An 18,496-nucleotide genomic window follows, 5' to 3' on the forward strand; every position below is an offset into this window, starting at 1 on the left:
AATAAGAGTTAGGGCCAACCCAATCTCAAATGGGTTGACTGGCCTAAACATGTCTACAACGGCCTCACTCTTATTTATAGTGGGGTGCAAAAAGAGATTGGAGGCTGAATAGAAATTCTGGCTACGGGCCTGACCGTTTATTTATCTTAAGGACACATAAAAATAATAGGACCTTTTTCAAATGCTGAAAAAAGAGAAAAGAAAGTAAGAAAAAACGAACGATAATTTAAGTAGTAAAAATATTGAGGGGAAGATTTTTTTATACTAACTTATTTTTGTTTGTTTGTTTTCCAATCTATTTCAAAAATATAAAATTTATGAATTTCAATTCTGTCTTAAAAAAAATTAAAGAATTAAAGTGGGCATGTCCAGATCCACCCTAATATTATAATGTATTTTTCTGAACTGTTTTGTGGACATCCTATGCACCGGTACCATTCTACGCATAAAGAACTAATGCGGAAGAACATTGAATTCAGAAATAATAATTTTAAAAAAAATCAATGTTTTTTTTATCTCAGAAAGTTTCCTTAATATTTCATCTTTTTATTTATTTATTATTAGGTTATTAATTACTATTATTTATTATTAACATTATTTATTATTCTATTCGTCTATTTATTATTAGAGGGATCAATCAGAGACGGATTAAGTTAAGAGGGGGGCTTTTGGGGCTGCAGCCCCCTACGCCTACATTTTTTTGGGCCGATCAAGAAACCTCTAAAATTTAAGAAGTTAAGATCGATTTTTGTAATTTTCAAAAAATTATTCAATATTTTCAAGCGTAATGATTTAGAACCTTTCTTTAGAATCATAAAAACTGTATTAGTATATATTTTGAGTTTAAATAGAAAAAAATGATATTTGGTCATATTAATTCCATCAAGCCCTCACTTTACTGAGCCCTTAATTTAATCCAACGCCCTAATTTAATTTATTATCTTGCTTTTTTTCCAAACCAGATACGCTTGGTTTTTCTAGCTAATTTTCAGTTACAAAAACACTATATAACTGTCTACAAAACACTTACTATTTTCTGGCGGTGTTTGGTCATTAAAAAAACTTACAAATTTAGTAAGAACGGAAAACTCTAATTTGTGTCTTTCGATTTTTGAAATGTGTATGTTTAATAGTTTTTATTACTGCATGACATTGATAATTTCATACATGCTGTTTTCATTGAATCATATTTTTATGTAATTATTTTTGTAAAAAAATTAAAATCTTAAGCTTAAAGAAAACTGGAAAAGCTTACTTGTAGAATTTCATAAAAAGTTTCAATAGTCCTGAATAAAGGTAAATTTTAGCTTATTTGGAGCATAGAGGGGTGTTTTTAAATGTTTTTTTTAACTGTTTTTTAAATGTTTGAATCGAAACTAAGATTATTTCGGGTGTTCCGATTTACCTCCATCTGCAGAAAAAATTCGAATAACTTTTTATTATTATTATAATAAGTAAATACAAACCCTACTGTTTTCTTATTTATTTTATTTATTTATTTCACATTTAAGAACCTAGTATAAAAAGAAACTGAGGATATCCAAATTTCTAACAAAATTATTTCATAAGAAACACTGTTTCGTAAGAAATTTTTAATTAGGAGTTTCTAAATCTTATTAGAAACTTAAGAATAAGACGGATTGAAACAAAAATAAAATAAGTTTATATTTACTTTTGATATTGTTTGCTGATGCCCGATTATACCAACTGTTGTTCAAAATTAGCTCTTGATTAAATACTCACAAGCTTTTCAGTAAGAAGAAATGAAATTTAAATGATTAGCAGATTAAAAAAAAAAAGAAGTTAAATTAGTGGATTCTGAACTCTTGGCAGGATTTTGAGAGATAATGATGAAAGTCGCCAAACAGCTTTTCCCGGTGATCGAGCATGCGCGTTCGAGCATTTTCCTTGCAAGAAAGTACTGTCGCTATAAATTCTAATGGGAGTGGGAGTGAAATCTGAAGAAAACAAAGTAAACAATGTGAGTGAAGCAGCAATATGAATTTATTTTTTACTGGAAAATGAAGTTAGTGGGAGAATTATTTCTTATTTATTTCTATGAAATTATTAAGATATTTTTTTCAAAACTTGGCTCCTTTTTAACATCTCTTTGCATTTGTTGAATAACATGCATGGTCGTTGTGATGATACTAAAATTATAAAAATGATTTATCATGTTTAATGTTACTGCAATCACTTAATATTGAGAGGGTGTGGCTTTATGTGTTTATCATCGGGTTTATTATTAACTAATCTCTAACAAAGGAAGTACAAATTAATGCTTATTAAATGTTTATAGATGTAGGATGTATCATTTCTTATACATAAGAAAATATATATATTTTACAGTTCAACAGAGCCTACAAATGGAATTTAAAAATAGTTACTTAAATTGACACTTAGTAACAGTGTATTATGGAATACTAATTGGTGAAAATAAATACTGCTAATTTTTATATTATAATTTTTAAATAATGTGCATTCTTAAAGAAGCAGATATGAAATTTTCAAATCTCAGCATATTCTTATATTCCACAATTGAGATTAGGTCCTTGAAACCATCACCATCTCTTGCGCATTATAAATAACTAGATTATTAAGATGTTATTTAGATTGTTTATTGTGAAATCTATAATAAATATATTATTCAATTTATGTATAAAATTTAGGCAGTATGACTCTTTATATGAATAGGTAGGAAGTAAATAATGCTGTTTTTTGAGTAGACTTTTGCAATATTTTTCACAAATTGTCTACAGTTAAGCTTAGTATGACTTTTTAAACTTCATAAAATATGAACATTATACAATATTTAATTTTTTACCCGAAACAATTTGGGAAACTCTGAGTAAGCACAAATATTAGAAATATGTTTAAATATTTATAAAATTCTTCTTATTATTTACTTTTGTTATAAAATTCTTCTCATTATTTACTTTTGTTATAAAGTTCTTCTCGTTATTTACTTGTTGTTTTTGTAAGCATTTAAAGTTTCATTATTTAATAGCTAATTTATATAAATATAAAGATGTGAATTCTTAGTTAGAGATAATGTAAAACTTCTGGAAGTGTATGAAAGAAACAAAATAATATTTTATTACAGTAGCTTAATTTTAATATTTTTATTAAAAGTTAAGCTTCTGTTTAAAGAAAGAAACACCTCCTCAAATGATTATAACAGTTTTCAAGCTCTGTATGATTTCCAAAGAAAAACCATACATTATTTTCAATGATTAATAATAGGTTATGAAGATACTTTTTAAAATCTGTTGATTTATGTGTCATTGGTTTAATTATCACATCTTTTCATTAATTATTTCTATCTGACAGTAAAAATATCTCTTATTCATTACAAATGCACAATTACAATACTTAAAACAATAATTATTGGAAATATTATTTACATTATTTGAAATAAGAGTTTTTAAAGTCTAAAAGAGTTTATAATAGATAAAAGATTAATATATTACTCAAGAAGTTCAAGCATATTAAGCAAAATATTTTTATCTGTTAAAAAACTTTTGTTCTGCCTAACTTTAAATTAAAGTCGCCTCTCTTTTCTAATATCAGTCTGCTAAGTAGGATTAGGTTTTTGATGCGGAAAACTGATTTTTGATATGACATGTCAAAAAGCTTTAAATGCTGTCGAAATATGACAAAAACTTTGGGAAACTTTCTTTATTCTCATTAGGGACATTTTCTTAGAAGTTAAATCTTGCACAATACTTGCATTATAATTACTACAATTATAATTTATATTATTTATCATCCATAAAAATATTAAAAAAATGCTTATAAAGTTGTCAAATGCTGTCGAAATATGACAAAAACTTGGGGCAAGTTTCTTTATTTTCATTAGGAACATTTTCTTAGAAGTTAATTCTTGCACAATACTTGCATTATAATTGCTACAATTATAATTTATATTATTTATCATCTATAAAAATAGTAAAAAAAAATAATTATTATGAAAAAATATTATGTTTTGGTTTGTCTACATTTTAGTATCAATTACAGCATCAATTGAAAGAATATTTTTGAATTTCGGGTTTATTCATTTGAAACTTGGAGTACAGAGGGCTTCGAAACTAGTGTTTTATAATAAAATGCTTATGGGTTATTAATGTTTTAATTAAGGAAAATTTTAAGGAGAGAGACGGTTTTCCTTAAACTCCATGGACCGCTGTCCCATAATTGAGGCTGTTGCAGAAATACTTTACTTTTTATAACAATGTTAAGTTTCATAACTTGGAGTGAGCTAAACTTCCGTCAGTTATTTTTCTCTCAAAAATTTGAATATTTTCCTTTTTGTTCTTCTTTAGAATTTTCAAAGAAATTAAAAAACTTGTTTAAACTCAAATCACAAAACTCATTTGTGAATGTGTTTTTCTTCTTACGGTTAGGGCATGCTTACGCAGTTGACTTCTTACTCAAAACATATTTATTTTAGCATTCTGTATGATCTAGTGCTGCTTTTCACTCAACATCTTCATGATGAGTATGCTATTGCTAACCTTATTCTTCAAGATGACACAAAAAAGTTTATTGGGATGAGAGATTGAGATTGGTTTTATGAAGACTCAAATGCCTTATTGCATCTCGATTCCCCCGTAAAATCACTTATCTTGTATCTCATAGAAAATGTGTGGTGGAATAGTGGGCAGTTGACCTTTTAGAAATTTGGTAGAATTGTGGAATCAAAATTCCAGTTAACGGTTGCAACATGTATGCGAAACATTGTAGACTCACATTCCTGACCTGACCTAGGCAATTATCAAGTTGAGCGGCTGAGTTGCACAGTATTAAGTTACACTTTTCATTATTTCCTAAGGGATGGCCAATTGTATGTCCTGTTAGCTTATGTATCAACACTAATATAGGATTGTTAGTTACAATGGGATGGACAAAATAGCTGCCAACTCTACTGGATTTTGCCAGTTTCTCCTGGTCTACTGGTTTTATAAAAATTCTCTTGGTTTTTGTACATTTCAGGAAATTACCTAACATTGAGTAAGTTTCCTTTAAAAAAATCCCTTTTGAGATTATTGCTTGCTTGAATATTTAAATAAATGTCACTAATACATAATAAAGTGAACCTTATTTACAAAAGTCAGTTAACTGTCTTTGAATTAAATTCCTTTTACTATTCAAAGTTATGAATAAACATAATGCATAATATTTCAATATCATTTAATGTGAAATCATAGCTGGAAAATATTGGCAGTTTTTTTATTTTGATGACTGTAAAAATCCCTATGTGTAAAATATTTAGTATATTTTGCAACAATTATCATGAAATTTATATTATTTCGTAAAATCTACTGGATTTCTTTCTATCTGTGTTGGCAGCTATGGAAACACTTCTATACTACTACATTTTTCATATTTCTCAAGAAATACTTAAAGAATCATTTTGTACCTTCAGAAATGCTTACATCATGCGATTTCTCATACTTATCAATGAAGTTTAAGGCTTTTAGAGGTTTAAGGGATCGACAATAAATTTCAAACGGAAAATAGTGTTTTTGAACATCCTGTGCCAAAAAAAAAAAAAAATGTGGTGAACAAGTTGTTACTTGTAACAATTATTTTGGTTGTTATATGCAATAATTGCAGAAAATTTGGTAAACCTAGCTCAAATATTTCTGAACATCTGGGCATTTTTATAAAAATTTTAAAAAAATTTCTTACGTTTTTTTTGCTACAGCCTTAAAAATATTCAATACAATTAAAAAAAAAATTTTAGAGCAATTTAAAATTAATTAAAAAAAAATTTTTTTTTTTAATTTAAACAAAATTCGTTGAAAGTTGTGCAATATATAAGTAATTAAAGTGTTTTTTTTTATTTTTATACTGTGAATGTGCATGAAACATTTTTAAAAAAAAATAAAAATTTTCTTAATTTTGTAGTGAATTGGCAACTAAGGAAAAAAAAGTCCGATTTGAATATCCTAAAAATTTCAGCAATTTTCTTAGTTTAATTTTTTTTTTTTTTTTTTTTTTTTTTTTTTTTTTTTTTTAAGGAAGTAAAAATGATAATGAGTTTTCTAGGACAGGAGACAAAATTAAATAACAGGTGATACCTTTCAATGAACGTTCATACACCGAAAAATGATTGTGTAAGGAAAGAAAACATCCAAGAAAAAAAAAAACTTAATAGAGGATGATTCCTGACAATGCCTGTGTCATTTTTAATATATCTTGTTAAATAGTACGAAATAAAATTTGTGGAAAACATTTTGTGCTTTCTTTTAAAACGTACGAAAATTACTTTGAAGATTCTTTGAAACTTTTAAAATTTTCAAAATATTCAAATTGAACTTTTTTTATTAATTGCCAAATACGATTCACTACAAAATTAAGATAAAAAAAAATTTGAATTTTTCCCGCACATCCGCCGGATAAAAAAAAAAGCTAATTTAATTATTCATATCTTTACGCAATTTTAAATAAATTTTTCACAAATTTTAAAGCAATAATTCTGAATTTATTTTTAAATCGTTCCAAAAATTTTGTTTAATTTTATTGAATATTTTTAAAGTTTTCGCAAAAGAAAAAAAACGTAAGACAAAAAAAATAAAAATAATAATAATTTTTTATAAAAATGCCCCGTATCTTTTTATATATTTAAGCTAGGTTTACGAAATTTTGTGCAGTTATCGCACATAATAAACAAAATAATGGTTACACGTTAAGCATTTATTGCTAAATTTTTTGGCGTAGTAGGGCGTTCAAGAACACTATTTTCCTTTCGTAATTTGTTGTCAAATCCCTCAAAACCCCTAAATATTTTAAACTTCATTGATAACTCAGAGAAATCGCTAAACCGAAGCACTTATTAATTTATAAAATGATTCTTTAATTATTTTTTGAGAGAGGTAAAAAAATGCGTTAGTTTAGAAGTGTTTCTATTATTTTGTCCAAACCATATCAGGGTTTTCAATTTTTTGACAAGAAAGACATTTGTACACTATTTACGCATTTTGCTAATTATTTAAGGTTTAACCAGTGATTCTTAACTGAATTGTTAAAAAAAAAATTTTTTTTATTGATATATGCAGCTTTTTTTATGAGACTTTCATAAATTATTTTAATTAATATTACAGCATTGCTAAATAATTTAAACAACTAATTCATTACGACTGCCATAATTATGTAAGTGTAAAACTTGTCCAGTCCAATAAAAATTATTATAAATTATTATTATTAACGTTTTAAATGACGCTCATTTTTATTTAAACTAACAACAATTTTGCTACTAATTTTAGTTACGAAATCTCTAAGGGTCCGAATCGCTGCTACTTCAAAATTATGAAAACTTCGAATGTTAAAATACACAAATGAGAATAAATAATCTTAACTTTAAGTATAAAATTATTTTTTAATTAAATTAAAGAAATAAATGAATGCAGTGTTAGGTTTATGAGACCTGAGAGACTCGGGCTGAAGGGTCTTACATTTCCGGGGCCGTGGTACACACTAANAAAAAAAAAAAAAAAAAAAAAAAAAAAAAAAAAAAAAAACTTTTTTTCTTACGTTTTTTTGCTATAGCTTTTAAAATATTCAATAAAATTTTAAAAAATTTTTTAGAGCAATTTAAAATTAATTACAAAATTTTTGTTTTAAAATTTAAACAAAATTCGTTGAAAACTGTGCAATATATAAGTAATTAAAGTGGTTTTTTGAAAGTGGTCGCATGAAAAATTAAAAAAAAAAAAAAAAAAACTTAATTTTGTAGTGAATTGGCAATTAAGGAAAAAAGTCCGATTTGAATACCTTAAAAATTTCAGCAATTTTCTTAGTTTAGTTTTTTTTTTTCTTCTCTTAAGAAACTATAATGATAATGGGTTTTCTGCAACAGGAGACAAAATTAAATAACAGGTGATACTTTGCAATAAGCGTTTATACACTGAAATGATTCTGAATGATATTGAAATGATTGGATGATTCTCAACAATGCCTGTGTCATTTTTAATAAATCTTGTTTTAACAGTACGAAATAAAGTTTGTGGAAAACTCTTTAACATTTTGTGCTTTCTTTTAAAACGTATGAAAATTATTTTGAAGATTCTTTGAAACTTTTAAAATTTTCAAATTGAACTTTTTTTATTAATTGCCAAATACGATTCACTACAAAATTAAGATGAAACAAATTAAAATTTTTCCCGCGCATGCGCCGAATTAAAAAAAAACTGCTTTAATTACTCATATCTTGCTCAATTTTAAACAAATTTTAAAGCAATAATTCTGAATTTAATTTTAAATTGCTCCAAAAATTTTATTGAATATTTTTAAAGTTTTTGCAAAAAAAAAAAAAAAAANAAAAAAAAAAAAAAAAAAAAAAAAAAAAAAAAAAAAACGTAAGGCAAAAAAAAAAAATAATAATAATAATTTTTTATAAAAATGTCCCTATCTTTTTATATATTTAAGCTAGGTTTACGAAATTTTGTGCAATTATCGCACATAATAACCAAAATAATTGTTACAAGTTAAAAATTTATTGCTAAATTTTTTGGCATAGAGTGTTCAAGAACACTATTTTCCTTTCGTAGTTTATAGTCAATCCCTCAAACCCCTAAATATTTTAATCTTCATTAATAACTATGAGAAATCGCAAAACCTAAGCACTTATTAATTTATAAAATGATTCTTTAAGTATTTTTTGAGAGAGGTAAAAAAAATGCGTTAGTTTAGAAGTGTTTCTATTATTTTGTCCAAACCACATCAGGGTTTTCAATTTTTTGACAAAGTATAATTGAACTACACATTTGTACACTATTTACGCATTTTGCTAATTATTTTAAGGTTTTACCATTGATGTTTAACTGAATTGTTAAAAAACAATTTTTTTAATTGATATATGCAGCTTTTTTTTATGAGACTTTCATAAATTATTTTAATTAATATTGCAGCATTGCTAAATAATTTAAACAACTAATTCATTACGACTGCCATAATTATGTAAGTGTAAAACTTGTCCAGTCCAATAAAGATTATTATAAATTATTATTATTAACATTTTAAATGACACTCATTTTTATTTAAATTAACAAAAATTTTGCTACAAATTTTAGTTACGAAATTTCTAAGGGTCCGAATCGCTGCTACTTCAAAATTATGAAAACTTCGAATGTTAAAATACACAAATGAGTATAAATAATCTTAAGTAATAAAATTACTTTTTAAAATAATTTTAAAAATAAATGAATGCAGTGTTGAGTCATACCTGAGAGACTCGGGCTTAAGGATCTTACATTTCCGGGACTATGGTGCACACTAAATGTTATAAATAATTTTTTTACTTGTTAATTTAATTTACTTGTTAATTTAATTGAGAACTTTCTATTAGAATTATAAGTTAATAAAATTTAAGTCTCTATATTAAGTCTATATTAAAATTTGTTCACCTTAAATTTTGGATGTTCACCTTTTACCTGTTATTTTAGCTCAAAAACTAAGACTTATAATCTTGAAATTACTAAAGTGTATAAAAAAAGTGCACAAGAATTAAGATGGAACAAAAAAAAAATTTAACTTTTGAACAACTGTTAAACTTGTTGGAAAAAATACCATACTGGCTCTACAGTTCACAAGAATGCGATTGTGGAATTAAAATTTGGCGTAAGGGCCATATTTGTTTATAAACTTAACGTAAAGTATTTTTTTTCTTCAAAATTCCAATAATTTGCTCGAAAATTATTGTAATTTTTAGTGCATTTTTGCGAAACATATCTGGATTAAACTTGTTTTACGTTACATTTTTCTTTTGCTGCTCGAAATCTACAAGAAACTTGAATTTACAAAGATATGTCGAAAAATGTACAAGAAGTTCGATAGAGTAATAAATCTAAAAAAAAAAATACGATTTGATTATTAATTAGAGAATTATTAACTGTTATACTTGTGGTAAGATGGAAAAAAAAGATAAAGGGGGAATAAATGGTTTATGTCAATTAAAGCTGGTTATGAGAAAAAATGAATTAACACACGGACAGGAACTGTTTTTCCACAGTTTCCACATTCTATGGCCTGCTATTTATACACTATTTGAAGTTTGTAAAAAAAAAAATGTATAACAGGTGTTTAATTTGAGTTTTATTTCTTCTAGTTCTTTTATGTTTGAATGGGAAGATGAAGATAAATGAAAAAAATTTGGTAAGTTTCGCTGTCTCAAAAAGTTGCATCGATAGAGAAGGTTGGCTTGGCAAACGAGGCGAGGTCAACAAAAGCTTCCAAAAAAGATGGTGTGTCTTAAAAGGAAATCTTCTGTTCTATTTCGAAAAAAGAGATGACAAAGAGCCAGCTGGTCTAGTCATTCTTGAGGGATGCACCGTGGAACTCGCTGAAAATGAGGAAACTTATGCCTTTAAGCTTGTGTTCCACGGTGCTGGTAATAGGACTTATATTCTTTGTGCCAGCAGCCAAGAGAACATGGAACAATGGATGAAAGCTCTCGCGTCTGCTAGCTATGATTATGTCAAATTGATGGTTGGTGAATTACAGCGCCAGCTAGATGAAGCAACAGAGATGGAAAAACAAGCTTCCTTAACAGTGCCAAATCAGATGAAAGGTGGCAAGCTTCCTTCTAACAGATCTGATGGTTGTCTTTTTGGGCACGCTGCAGCTGGTGGTCGTGCTCCTAGATTCAACCCTTTTGATAAATGGAAGGCAAATGGCGAGCTTGAAGCTCCTGTCGATGGTTCTTCTGCCATGGCTACTGCTTCATCAGAAGATGATCTTCTTCATCATGGTGCAGGCTCTCGTCTTAGGTCGAGGCAACGATACCTTTTCATTGAGCTACATGAGTATTATGGCCAAATTTTTCGTAGGTTGTTCGAAGAGCAAAAGAAGAAAAGCTCTGCTCCAGCTTCCAAACCTGATCAAGATTTAATATCGTTTGCTTGATAACAATTTACTTATAAGGGCTTTAAAAAGTTTATTTAATTGTTGTGATGGACTTTTACAATCTTACAATTTTGTTATAAATTTTACTTATTGTGTTAGAAAGCATGATCTATTTATAAATATTTCATTTTATTTCATGTAAATAAATAGCGATGGATTTCTAAATTAACTCATACAAATATTTGCATTGTTGTTACATTTAATATTGACATGTTATCATTGAGATTTTTAAAACATTTTCATTATTTATATGGTAGACGAAACAAAATAAATTTAACCTTGCCAAATAATTTGTTGAATTCTTGTTTTGTTGAGTTGCCAAACAGTTGTTTCGCAATTCAACAATGCATTCATACATGCATTTACACTTTACACACTATTTGTTTCTGATAAGTGTAGTGAAAAGCTTGTCCCACCCCCACATCTTTGCGTAAATAATAGAAATGGGGTTCGATATCCAACGGCGGCATGCATCCCAATCAGATCGATAGATGCTTCAGATCAATGGATACCAGTTCATTTGAAAAGTAAAGGCTGCCTTATCGCCACAATCAGCAATTGTGGAATCCTAACCTTTGTGAAAAAACTGGCACACCAAGGACTGTTGCGATACTACTGTTATTTTGTTCTAGTCAGGGTTGGGTTTTTGACGTCAAAAAGTGGTTTTTGACATGACAAGGGTATAATACTGGTTTAAACCGTCAAAAACCCGTCAAAAATGTCAAAAACTGAAGTTTGCCAAGAAAATATATAAACTTCAAAACTACCAACAGTTGCCATGCATTATATTGAAATTTAATTATACTATAGGTAATCAGCAGGTTTTAAAATATTTTTTAATTAAAATTAAGGTAAAATAACAGATTTAAAATCTCAGAAATTTATATTCAAATGCATGTGCAGAAAAATTTTGCATAAAATTTTTTTAAATGTTTATATTTTGAAGAAAAAAAAAATTATTTTTGATACTTAAGAAAATTAAAAGTTTATTACTATGCATTTCTGAGATATAAGGAACGTATAACTAATATTTATAAGGAACTTACAAGTTATGTTGTATAAATACAAACTTGATACAAGTGTATGAAAAAAAATTTTAATGTTAAACCGAATATCTTTATTATCCAGTATGTTAATTTGAATTTAAAAGTAGTTATATTTGTGAATAATGATAAATATAATTCATATTGTTTATTATATTTATTTATAATTATTACACTTATCATTTTAAAACAATTTTTATCTCTTAATTTTTTTTTCTCCACTTGTATTAAGAATACAAATAATGCATATCTTGAAAGCAAGAAGTAATTATTCAACAGCTGAATATTTAGATATTCAACAAAACTATATAGTATTCAGCAAAATGAAATTCACAAGTATTTGGATAAACTAAATTTTCAGCATAGTAAATGAATAGGCTGAATATACTGTAAATCGACACTAACTACTCTGTGTATTTAACAGAAAGCACTTAAATTTGTATTGTCTTATGTTAAAAAGATTATTAAGAAGATTTAAAAGAATATTAAAAAGATTTTTCTTTAAAAGATGTCTAATGTACAAAACTGCTAATGTTTATCTTTAAAAATGTCTAATTTTTAGTATAATCTATACTATACACTAAATTTGGTTATAAATAAATTTCTTAATAATATCACTGCAGATTTTCAATAACACATGAAAATGAATACATAATATTACAAAAGATGTGAGCTTTCAAAAGTACAAGATTTTGGTTACTATTCAAAATATAAGTGTTTCTTCAAAATTTTAAATTTATTTTTTCTAGAACATATTTAGAAACACTATCCTTTAAAAAATATATAAATTTTATGTATTAATTAAATTTCACATATGAATATAGGTTTTTGACATTTTCGACATTTTTGACAGTGAGGTTTTTGACGTGACGGTTTAAACCATGGTTTAAACTGTCAAAAACTGTCACATGTCAAAAACCTGCCAACCCTGGTTCTAGTCAATAAATAAAATGTATAATGAACCATTTGAAAAAAGAAGAAAAATTAATTCGCAGCTAAGATAAAGACAATTTTTCACTCTCTCATGAATCGAATAACAATTTAGTAATCGGCAAATCTCGTCGAAAACCGGATAGAAATTAAACATATATTCTGAGAATTGTGTTTTAAAATTAAAACATAATTTGAGTAGTTAAAAATTTAAAATAAAACAAAAATTAATTGTAAATAAAAAGTTTACTTAACTTATTTAAAATATCTTTATTTGTTGAATTTTAAAAGTTAGCAATAATGTAGTAGATACGAATATAGTAAACGTGACTTTATGCTTAATATTTTCGGTTTTATACATAATTTATTGCTCCTCAGTCCTAGGATTTTAAAAAAAAATTTTTACTTCAAATAAATTAGAAATTTAAACAAAGTAAAACGTGTTAATAATTTCCTTTATGTTTTCTAATTAATATAAGAGGAAATGAATTTGCGTAAGCATGCAGAATGTCCAAGCAAAATGTGCCGAATAGTAGCGACCTCCCATCCCGGTGCCTCTGATTGAGGGATCAGTATGGTTCTTAACTATGCTGGCTATGAATAGACCTACTACCCCAAAGGTTAAATTAATAATTAATCTTTTGTATTTTAATATTAATATAAAAACCTGTATGACTTAAATAATAAAAATTCATAATTATATATAGCATAATCGTTATTGAATTCAAATTGCAATAGCGACGCTGAAAGTCTCTTTAAAAAAAAAAAAAAAAGATAGTATGGTTTTCACTTTAAAAAGATTACTCACACTATTGTCAGCTTCCTACTTTCGTATAAGACGCACCATGCCACCCAACTCAGAAAAAAATTGCCTTTAAAAACTTAAGCACAACGTTTATATTATAGATAAGTCTCAGCAGATCACCGAAGTCAAGCATCACTGGTTGCTGTCAGTGTGCAGGTGGGTGACCACTTGGATCAGTCTGCGTAGGGACCGAGGGTGCGCGGCATTGGTCCTCGTTAAACTGTTCTACCGTAAAGTGCTCGACTTCGCGTGCAGGTCGTCGGGCTACCGAAGCTGGGGTGCCATCCCCTATGCAGAGGATCAAAATTGTGATGGCATGTCTTTGGATCATCCTCAGGGATGTTTCCCAGACCGTCGCCAATAGCCCATTGTGCAGCTCTAGTGCGACGTAAATGAACAACAACATAGATAAGTCTCACTATTAGACCAACAGCAGTGGCTGACCTAGAGTTCTATCCAGAATTTCGGGGGCAATTTTCGGTTACCTACTCACGATATTAATCTTGGCAAAACATTGTTGCTTACGAACATTATTAATTTAAACATAAATAATTTTATTTATTTGTTATTTTAATAACTGTAATAGTTTAATCTTTAAAATGTAACATAATGTGTACAGCAATGTATATATATACTGATAGATTAAAATGAAATAGAATATTCTGAATAGAATGCAAGATAGGAACAATTTAAAACTTTTAATTAACTTTGTTAAAGACAAAAGTTATAATTTTTATTAACATATTGATTAAAAGATTGAGTTATTACTTGAATAGTGCAATATTTAATAATTTTTTTCAAAAAATAGTACGACGTTATTACATTTACTAAAAGTACACAACAGAAAAATAAACGTCAGCGACAATCGAACTCAAAGCTTCCCGGCGAAAAGTATATTACCAAGATGATACGAAATGCTTTCTTGGTACAGTGAAACCTGCCAAGTTGACCACCCTTGTAAGTTGGACACCTGCATAAGTTGACCTCAATTATCAAGAACGGAATTTTTCCTGTATAATATAAAGAAGCAAAACCTTTGTAACTTGACCACCTGTCTATCTTGTATGTTGACCACTGAAATAAGTCAATTTTGTCTAGGAGTATTATGAAATTCTATTCTAAAACCCTCATAAGTTGACCAGAAAAAAAAAATTCAGAAAATTTTCTGTCATTTTGCAATGTATGTTAAAATTTCACTTGTTTGGCGAAATAGTGTAAAAAGCTAATCTAAACCCTTTTGTGAGTTGACTATCTGGGGAAACTGTAGGGGGTCAGGTTTTGACCATTTCTTTCATTCAAAACATTGGACTGATGTAAAGTCTAAACAACAGCGCCAAACAACAATGAGGGAATATTTTTATAACAAATAGCTTTGTAAGTGTAGTAATAACAGAAAAAATTTCAAATAATTTTGTTTTGTTAAAGTTTTCAAATTACATGTTTTCGTGTTCTGACATTTTAAGAAATTATTTTTATTAAACACTTCACATGCATAACTAACGAAATAATTTTTTTAAGAAAATTAGTTAAATATTAGAATTATATGTTACAAATTGAAGTTCATTCAGGTTTAAACACATTTCTTAAGATATTCATTTGGCTACTTGCTAAATAAAATTTTTAAATGAAGTGATGAAAATTTTTTTTAAATATATAGCAACATGATATAGAAGACGAAAAAGTAAACAATGACACAACCCATCTATAAGTTGACCACTAAAACAATGCATCACAAGTGGTCAACTTACACAAGTTTTACTGTATTTCTTTTCTTTATTCATAATTTTTAGGTCATTTCTTCAAACTTTTGTTTTGTTAGTCGTAACATGAATTTTGTATATTTTCCATTTTAAGAGTATTTTGCTCAGAATTTTTCTCTATTAATTGCAGTAAATGAAAAATTGCATTTAATTTCCTTTTGAGAACTCCAAATTAAAAACCATTAAATAGCATTATGTAACAAAATTATTGGAAAACATTCTAATCAAATTGCGATTTTAAGAATATCAAAAACATTTGTTAATTCAATGAAATTCTGTTGTTCTTTAAGATAGTAGAGATTGATTAACTTTTATTTATCGATATTTTAAATTATTAGGTATTTATTTGGATATAATTTTATACATGAATTTCAGATTTATTTTAATTATTACTTTATGTATATATACATAAAAAAAGCACTCTCGAAAATTTAAAGGCATTATTTTTAATTTTAATGGAATTTTTAATGATTTTTAGAATTTATATTTTTAAATTTTTTAGAACATCAACATCCTAGCCCTGTTTATTGCCTACGCTGGCCATAGAGATTTAATTAGTATATAAACTCAACCTGAGTTTTTAAATGGTGCTTTCTCATAATTCATTGGCTAACTCTTTATTATAATAAGAGTCAAAAACCACAAAAGGTATTCTACTGCCACACTAAGATTCAACCCTAATTATCTGGAAATAACTACTCGCTCAATTGGTAGTTTTTTCCATCTTTTTTTTTAAAAAAAAAAATCCTTTAATGCTAAAAGTAGTATATCAATGCAAAAAGACTCTCGAAAATAGAATTTTCATTAAAATGTCTTATGTCTCCATTCAAAATTTTGATCCTTTAGAACAGGGCTGTCCAACTGCAAAGAGCCCACGGGCCAGAATTCCGGGCACTGATCACCTGGCGGGCCGCAGTTTGAAAAAGTTGAACAATAACCTCTTGTACAATAACAATTAATAGTTGAATTATTAATTATAAAACAATGGAACAGAAGGATTATAAAACAATTTGCTTACATTTTAATGGGAAAACAGAGGTCGGCCAGCCTGAATAAGAAGTTGGCGTGCCGCATGCCAGTTGGACAGCCCTGCTTTAGAATCTATCAATAAGTGATGCAAGATTCATGCGGCGGAAGGAGAGTTCTTCGACAATTCACATATTTAATTAAATTGTCACACATTTATAATATTTTTATTGTTGAAATAAATTTTTATAACCATAGATTATTTCTAATATGAATTTTTGAATAAAATTTTCTGTAAAGGTGCGTTAATTATTATGAAATTAAATTGAAATGAAAAGGACCTATAGATATCGGTTATAGACTCATTAGGTTTGAGGAAAAAGTGGCTACCAACTGAAAATTTAAATTTTCAGGTCTATCCCAAGTCATGAGCTCTTCTTGTAAGTAGGGTTCATAAGTACAAAATAACATAAGTGTTAAAATGTCATGCAACAGTGTGAATAGTAAAAATAAACATAAACCAGTTAAATAGATTTATTATGAACAAAGAAAAACTGATTTGTACATTTGCAGCATTTATCAAACAAAATGATATATCTTTATGTCATCAGTTTTTACTTTTTTTTTTATTATTTTATTTTTCTAATCAACTGTACAGAAAAGGATGGCGGAAGTTAAAAATGATATCAATGAAAGGTATGAATTCATATATATATAAATGCATCATAAATAAAAACTTTACAAGCAATAAAGAAACTGTACATTAGAGTACTTTTGAGGAAAAGTATTTAAAATAAATTCTTAGCTTACACGTGTGCAATAAAAATCTCATCGATCACAAAACATAAAAAAAAGTATTTTAAAAAATAAATAAAAGCAAAGAATAAGAAAGCTCATTTATACAAAAGAATTAAAATCTTGGGACATAAATAAACACTGCACCGGATTAAAATCATTTCTTATTAAACAGATGATTATGATTTAAATTTCCTTTTTTATGTAGATTTTGTAGCATTATTTTCTAAAAGGGTTCTCTTACAAATCACTACAGAGAAAAATATATGATTTATGTATAGACCATCAGAAATTAGAAATAAATAAAATCCAGAAAAATCTAGTAGTAAAATATTAAAAAAATATTCAGTTTTATTGATGAGATCATAACAAAATTTAAAAAGAAAAAATAAATGAAAATAAAATGTTATTTTGAACAAAGAATTAACATTATATGTTCTTCGCGGTCCTTTCTAAGTTGAATGTGCCACAGTGCAAGATGAATGAAAGAAAAATAACTATGTACAAAATCATTCGGAAGCACCTATGACACATGATTCCTCCATTTTAGGCTGAGCAGTAAATCGGTTTCGTTTTTTTTTTTTTTTTTGCATGTTTATGTTCTTAGTTTAAATTATTGCTGCCACAAATCAGCTATAAGCACACGAATTAAGCTCTTCCATATGCCTAATTTTAATAATTGTATTGTGAGCAATTTCAAAAATAATAACTTCCACTGGAATCCCTTTAACTCACTTCTTAAAACGACTTCATTCATAAAACATTGAAATCAAATATTTAAGATATATATATATATATTATATAGAATAAATTAAACCAAAAATAAATTAATATCACAATTAAAAGCAAATATAAATATATTCATTTCAGACACACTTTACTAAAGAAATTTGGATTTTATATTTTTTTTAAAAAAATCAAAAGTGTCTGTATTAAAGCTTTATAAAATGTAATTATTTAAGTACTGAAGCACTGTGTTTCACAAAATATATTGCAATAAGATACACACATTTTTTTTTAATTAATTGTAGTTCTGTTTTTTAAAAAGCAAATTAAAGTTAAATTAAGTCTTTGAAAATTATAAATAAAGGAAATAAAAATTACTGACTTAAAAAGCAAACTGGAGATTAACATTATTTTAAAAGTTTTTTTTCTTTTTTGTATTGCTTCATGCTGCTCAGAAAGAAACATGAAATTTAAAATCACAAAAATAAGTATCAAAGAACAAAAGAAAGATATTTCAAACATATTAGTGTTAATTCTCAAAAATAATTCTGAAAATATCAGGATTG

General features: G+C 27.0%; 2 protein-coding genes across 3 annotated transcripts in view; one reads left to right on the forward strand and one right to left on the reverse strand.

The window, feature by feature from the left end:
* The window catches only part of LOC107452217 (putative phospholipase B-like 2), a 36,956-nt gene extending 35,110 nt beyond the window's left edge, over positions 1 to 1,846 (reverse strand). Inside the window, exon 1 of the mRNA XM_043039344.2 lies at positions 1,673 to 1,846. The gene's annotated coding sequence lies outside the window, so the exon portion shown is untranslated. The remainder of the gene's footprint in view (positions 1 to 1,672) is intronic.
* Positions 1,847 to 1,852: 6 nt separating this feature from the next.
* On the forward strand, positions 1,853 to 11,195 carry LOC107452218 (sesquipedalian-2). 2 transcript variants are annotated; one of them, XM_016068558.2, is made up of 2 exons: positions 1,853 to 1,981; positions 10,109 to 11,195. In XM_016068558.2, exon 2 carries the CDS (start codon positions 10,132 to 10,134, stop codon positions 10,903 to 10,905), a length of 774 nt encoding a protein of 257 aa, XP_015924044.1. In that variant the 5' UTR covers positions 1,853 to 1,981; positions 10,109 to 10,131; the 3' UTR covers positions 10,906 to 11,195. The 2 variants fall into 2 exon arrangements, with proteins under 2 accessions (XP_015924044.1, XP_015924043.1); XM_016068557.3 differs by having other exon boundaries at positions 1,894 to 2,026.
* The last annotated feature ends 7,301 nt before the right edge of the window (positions 11,196 to 18,496 follow it).

The sequence above is a fragment of the Parasteatoda tepidariorum genome, chromosome 7 (assembly GCF_043381705.1).
Source record: "Parasteatoda tepidariorum isolate YZ-2023 chromosome 7, CAS_Ptep_4.0, whole genome shotgun sequence".
Taxonomy (NCBI): domain Eukaryota; kingdom Metazoa; phylum Arthropoda; class Arachnida; order Araneae; family Theridiidae; genus Parasteatoda; species Parasteatoda tepidariorum.

What these genes read in the sequence shown, in the direction of transcription:
- LOC107452218 (XM_016068558.2), top strand. Translation starts at nt 10,132, where the DNA reads ATGAAGATAAATGAAAAAAATTTGGTAAGTTTCGCTGTCTCAAAAAGT.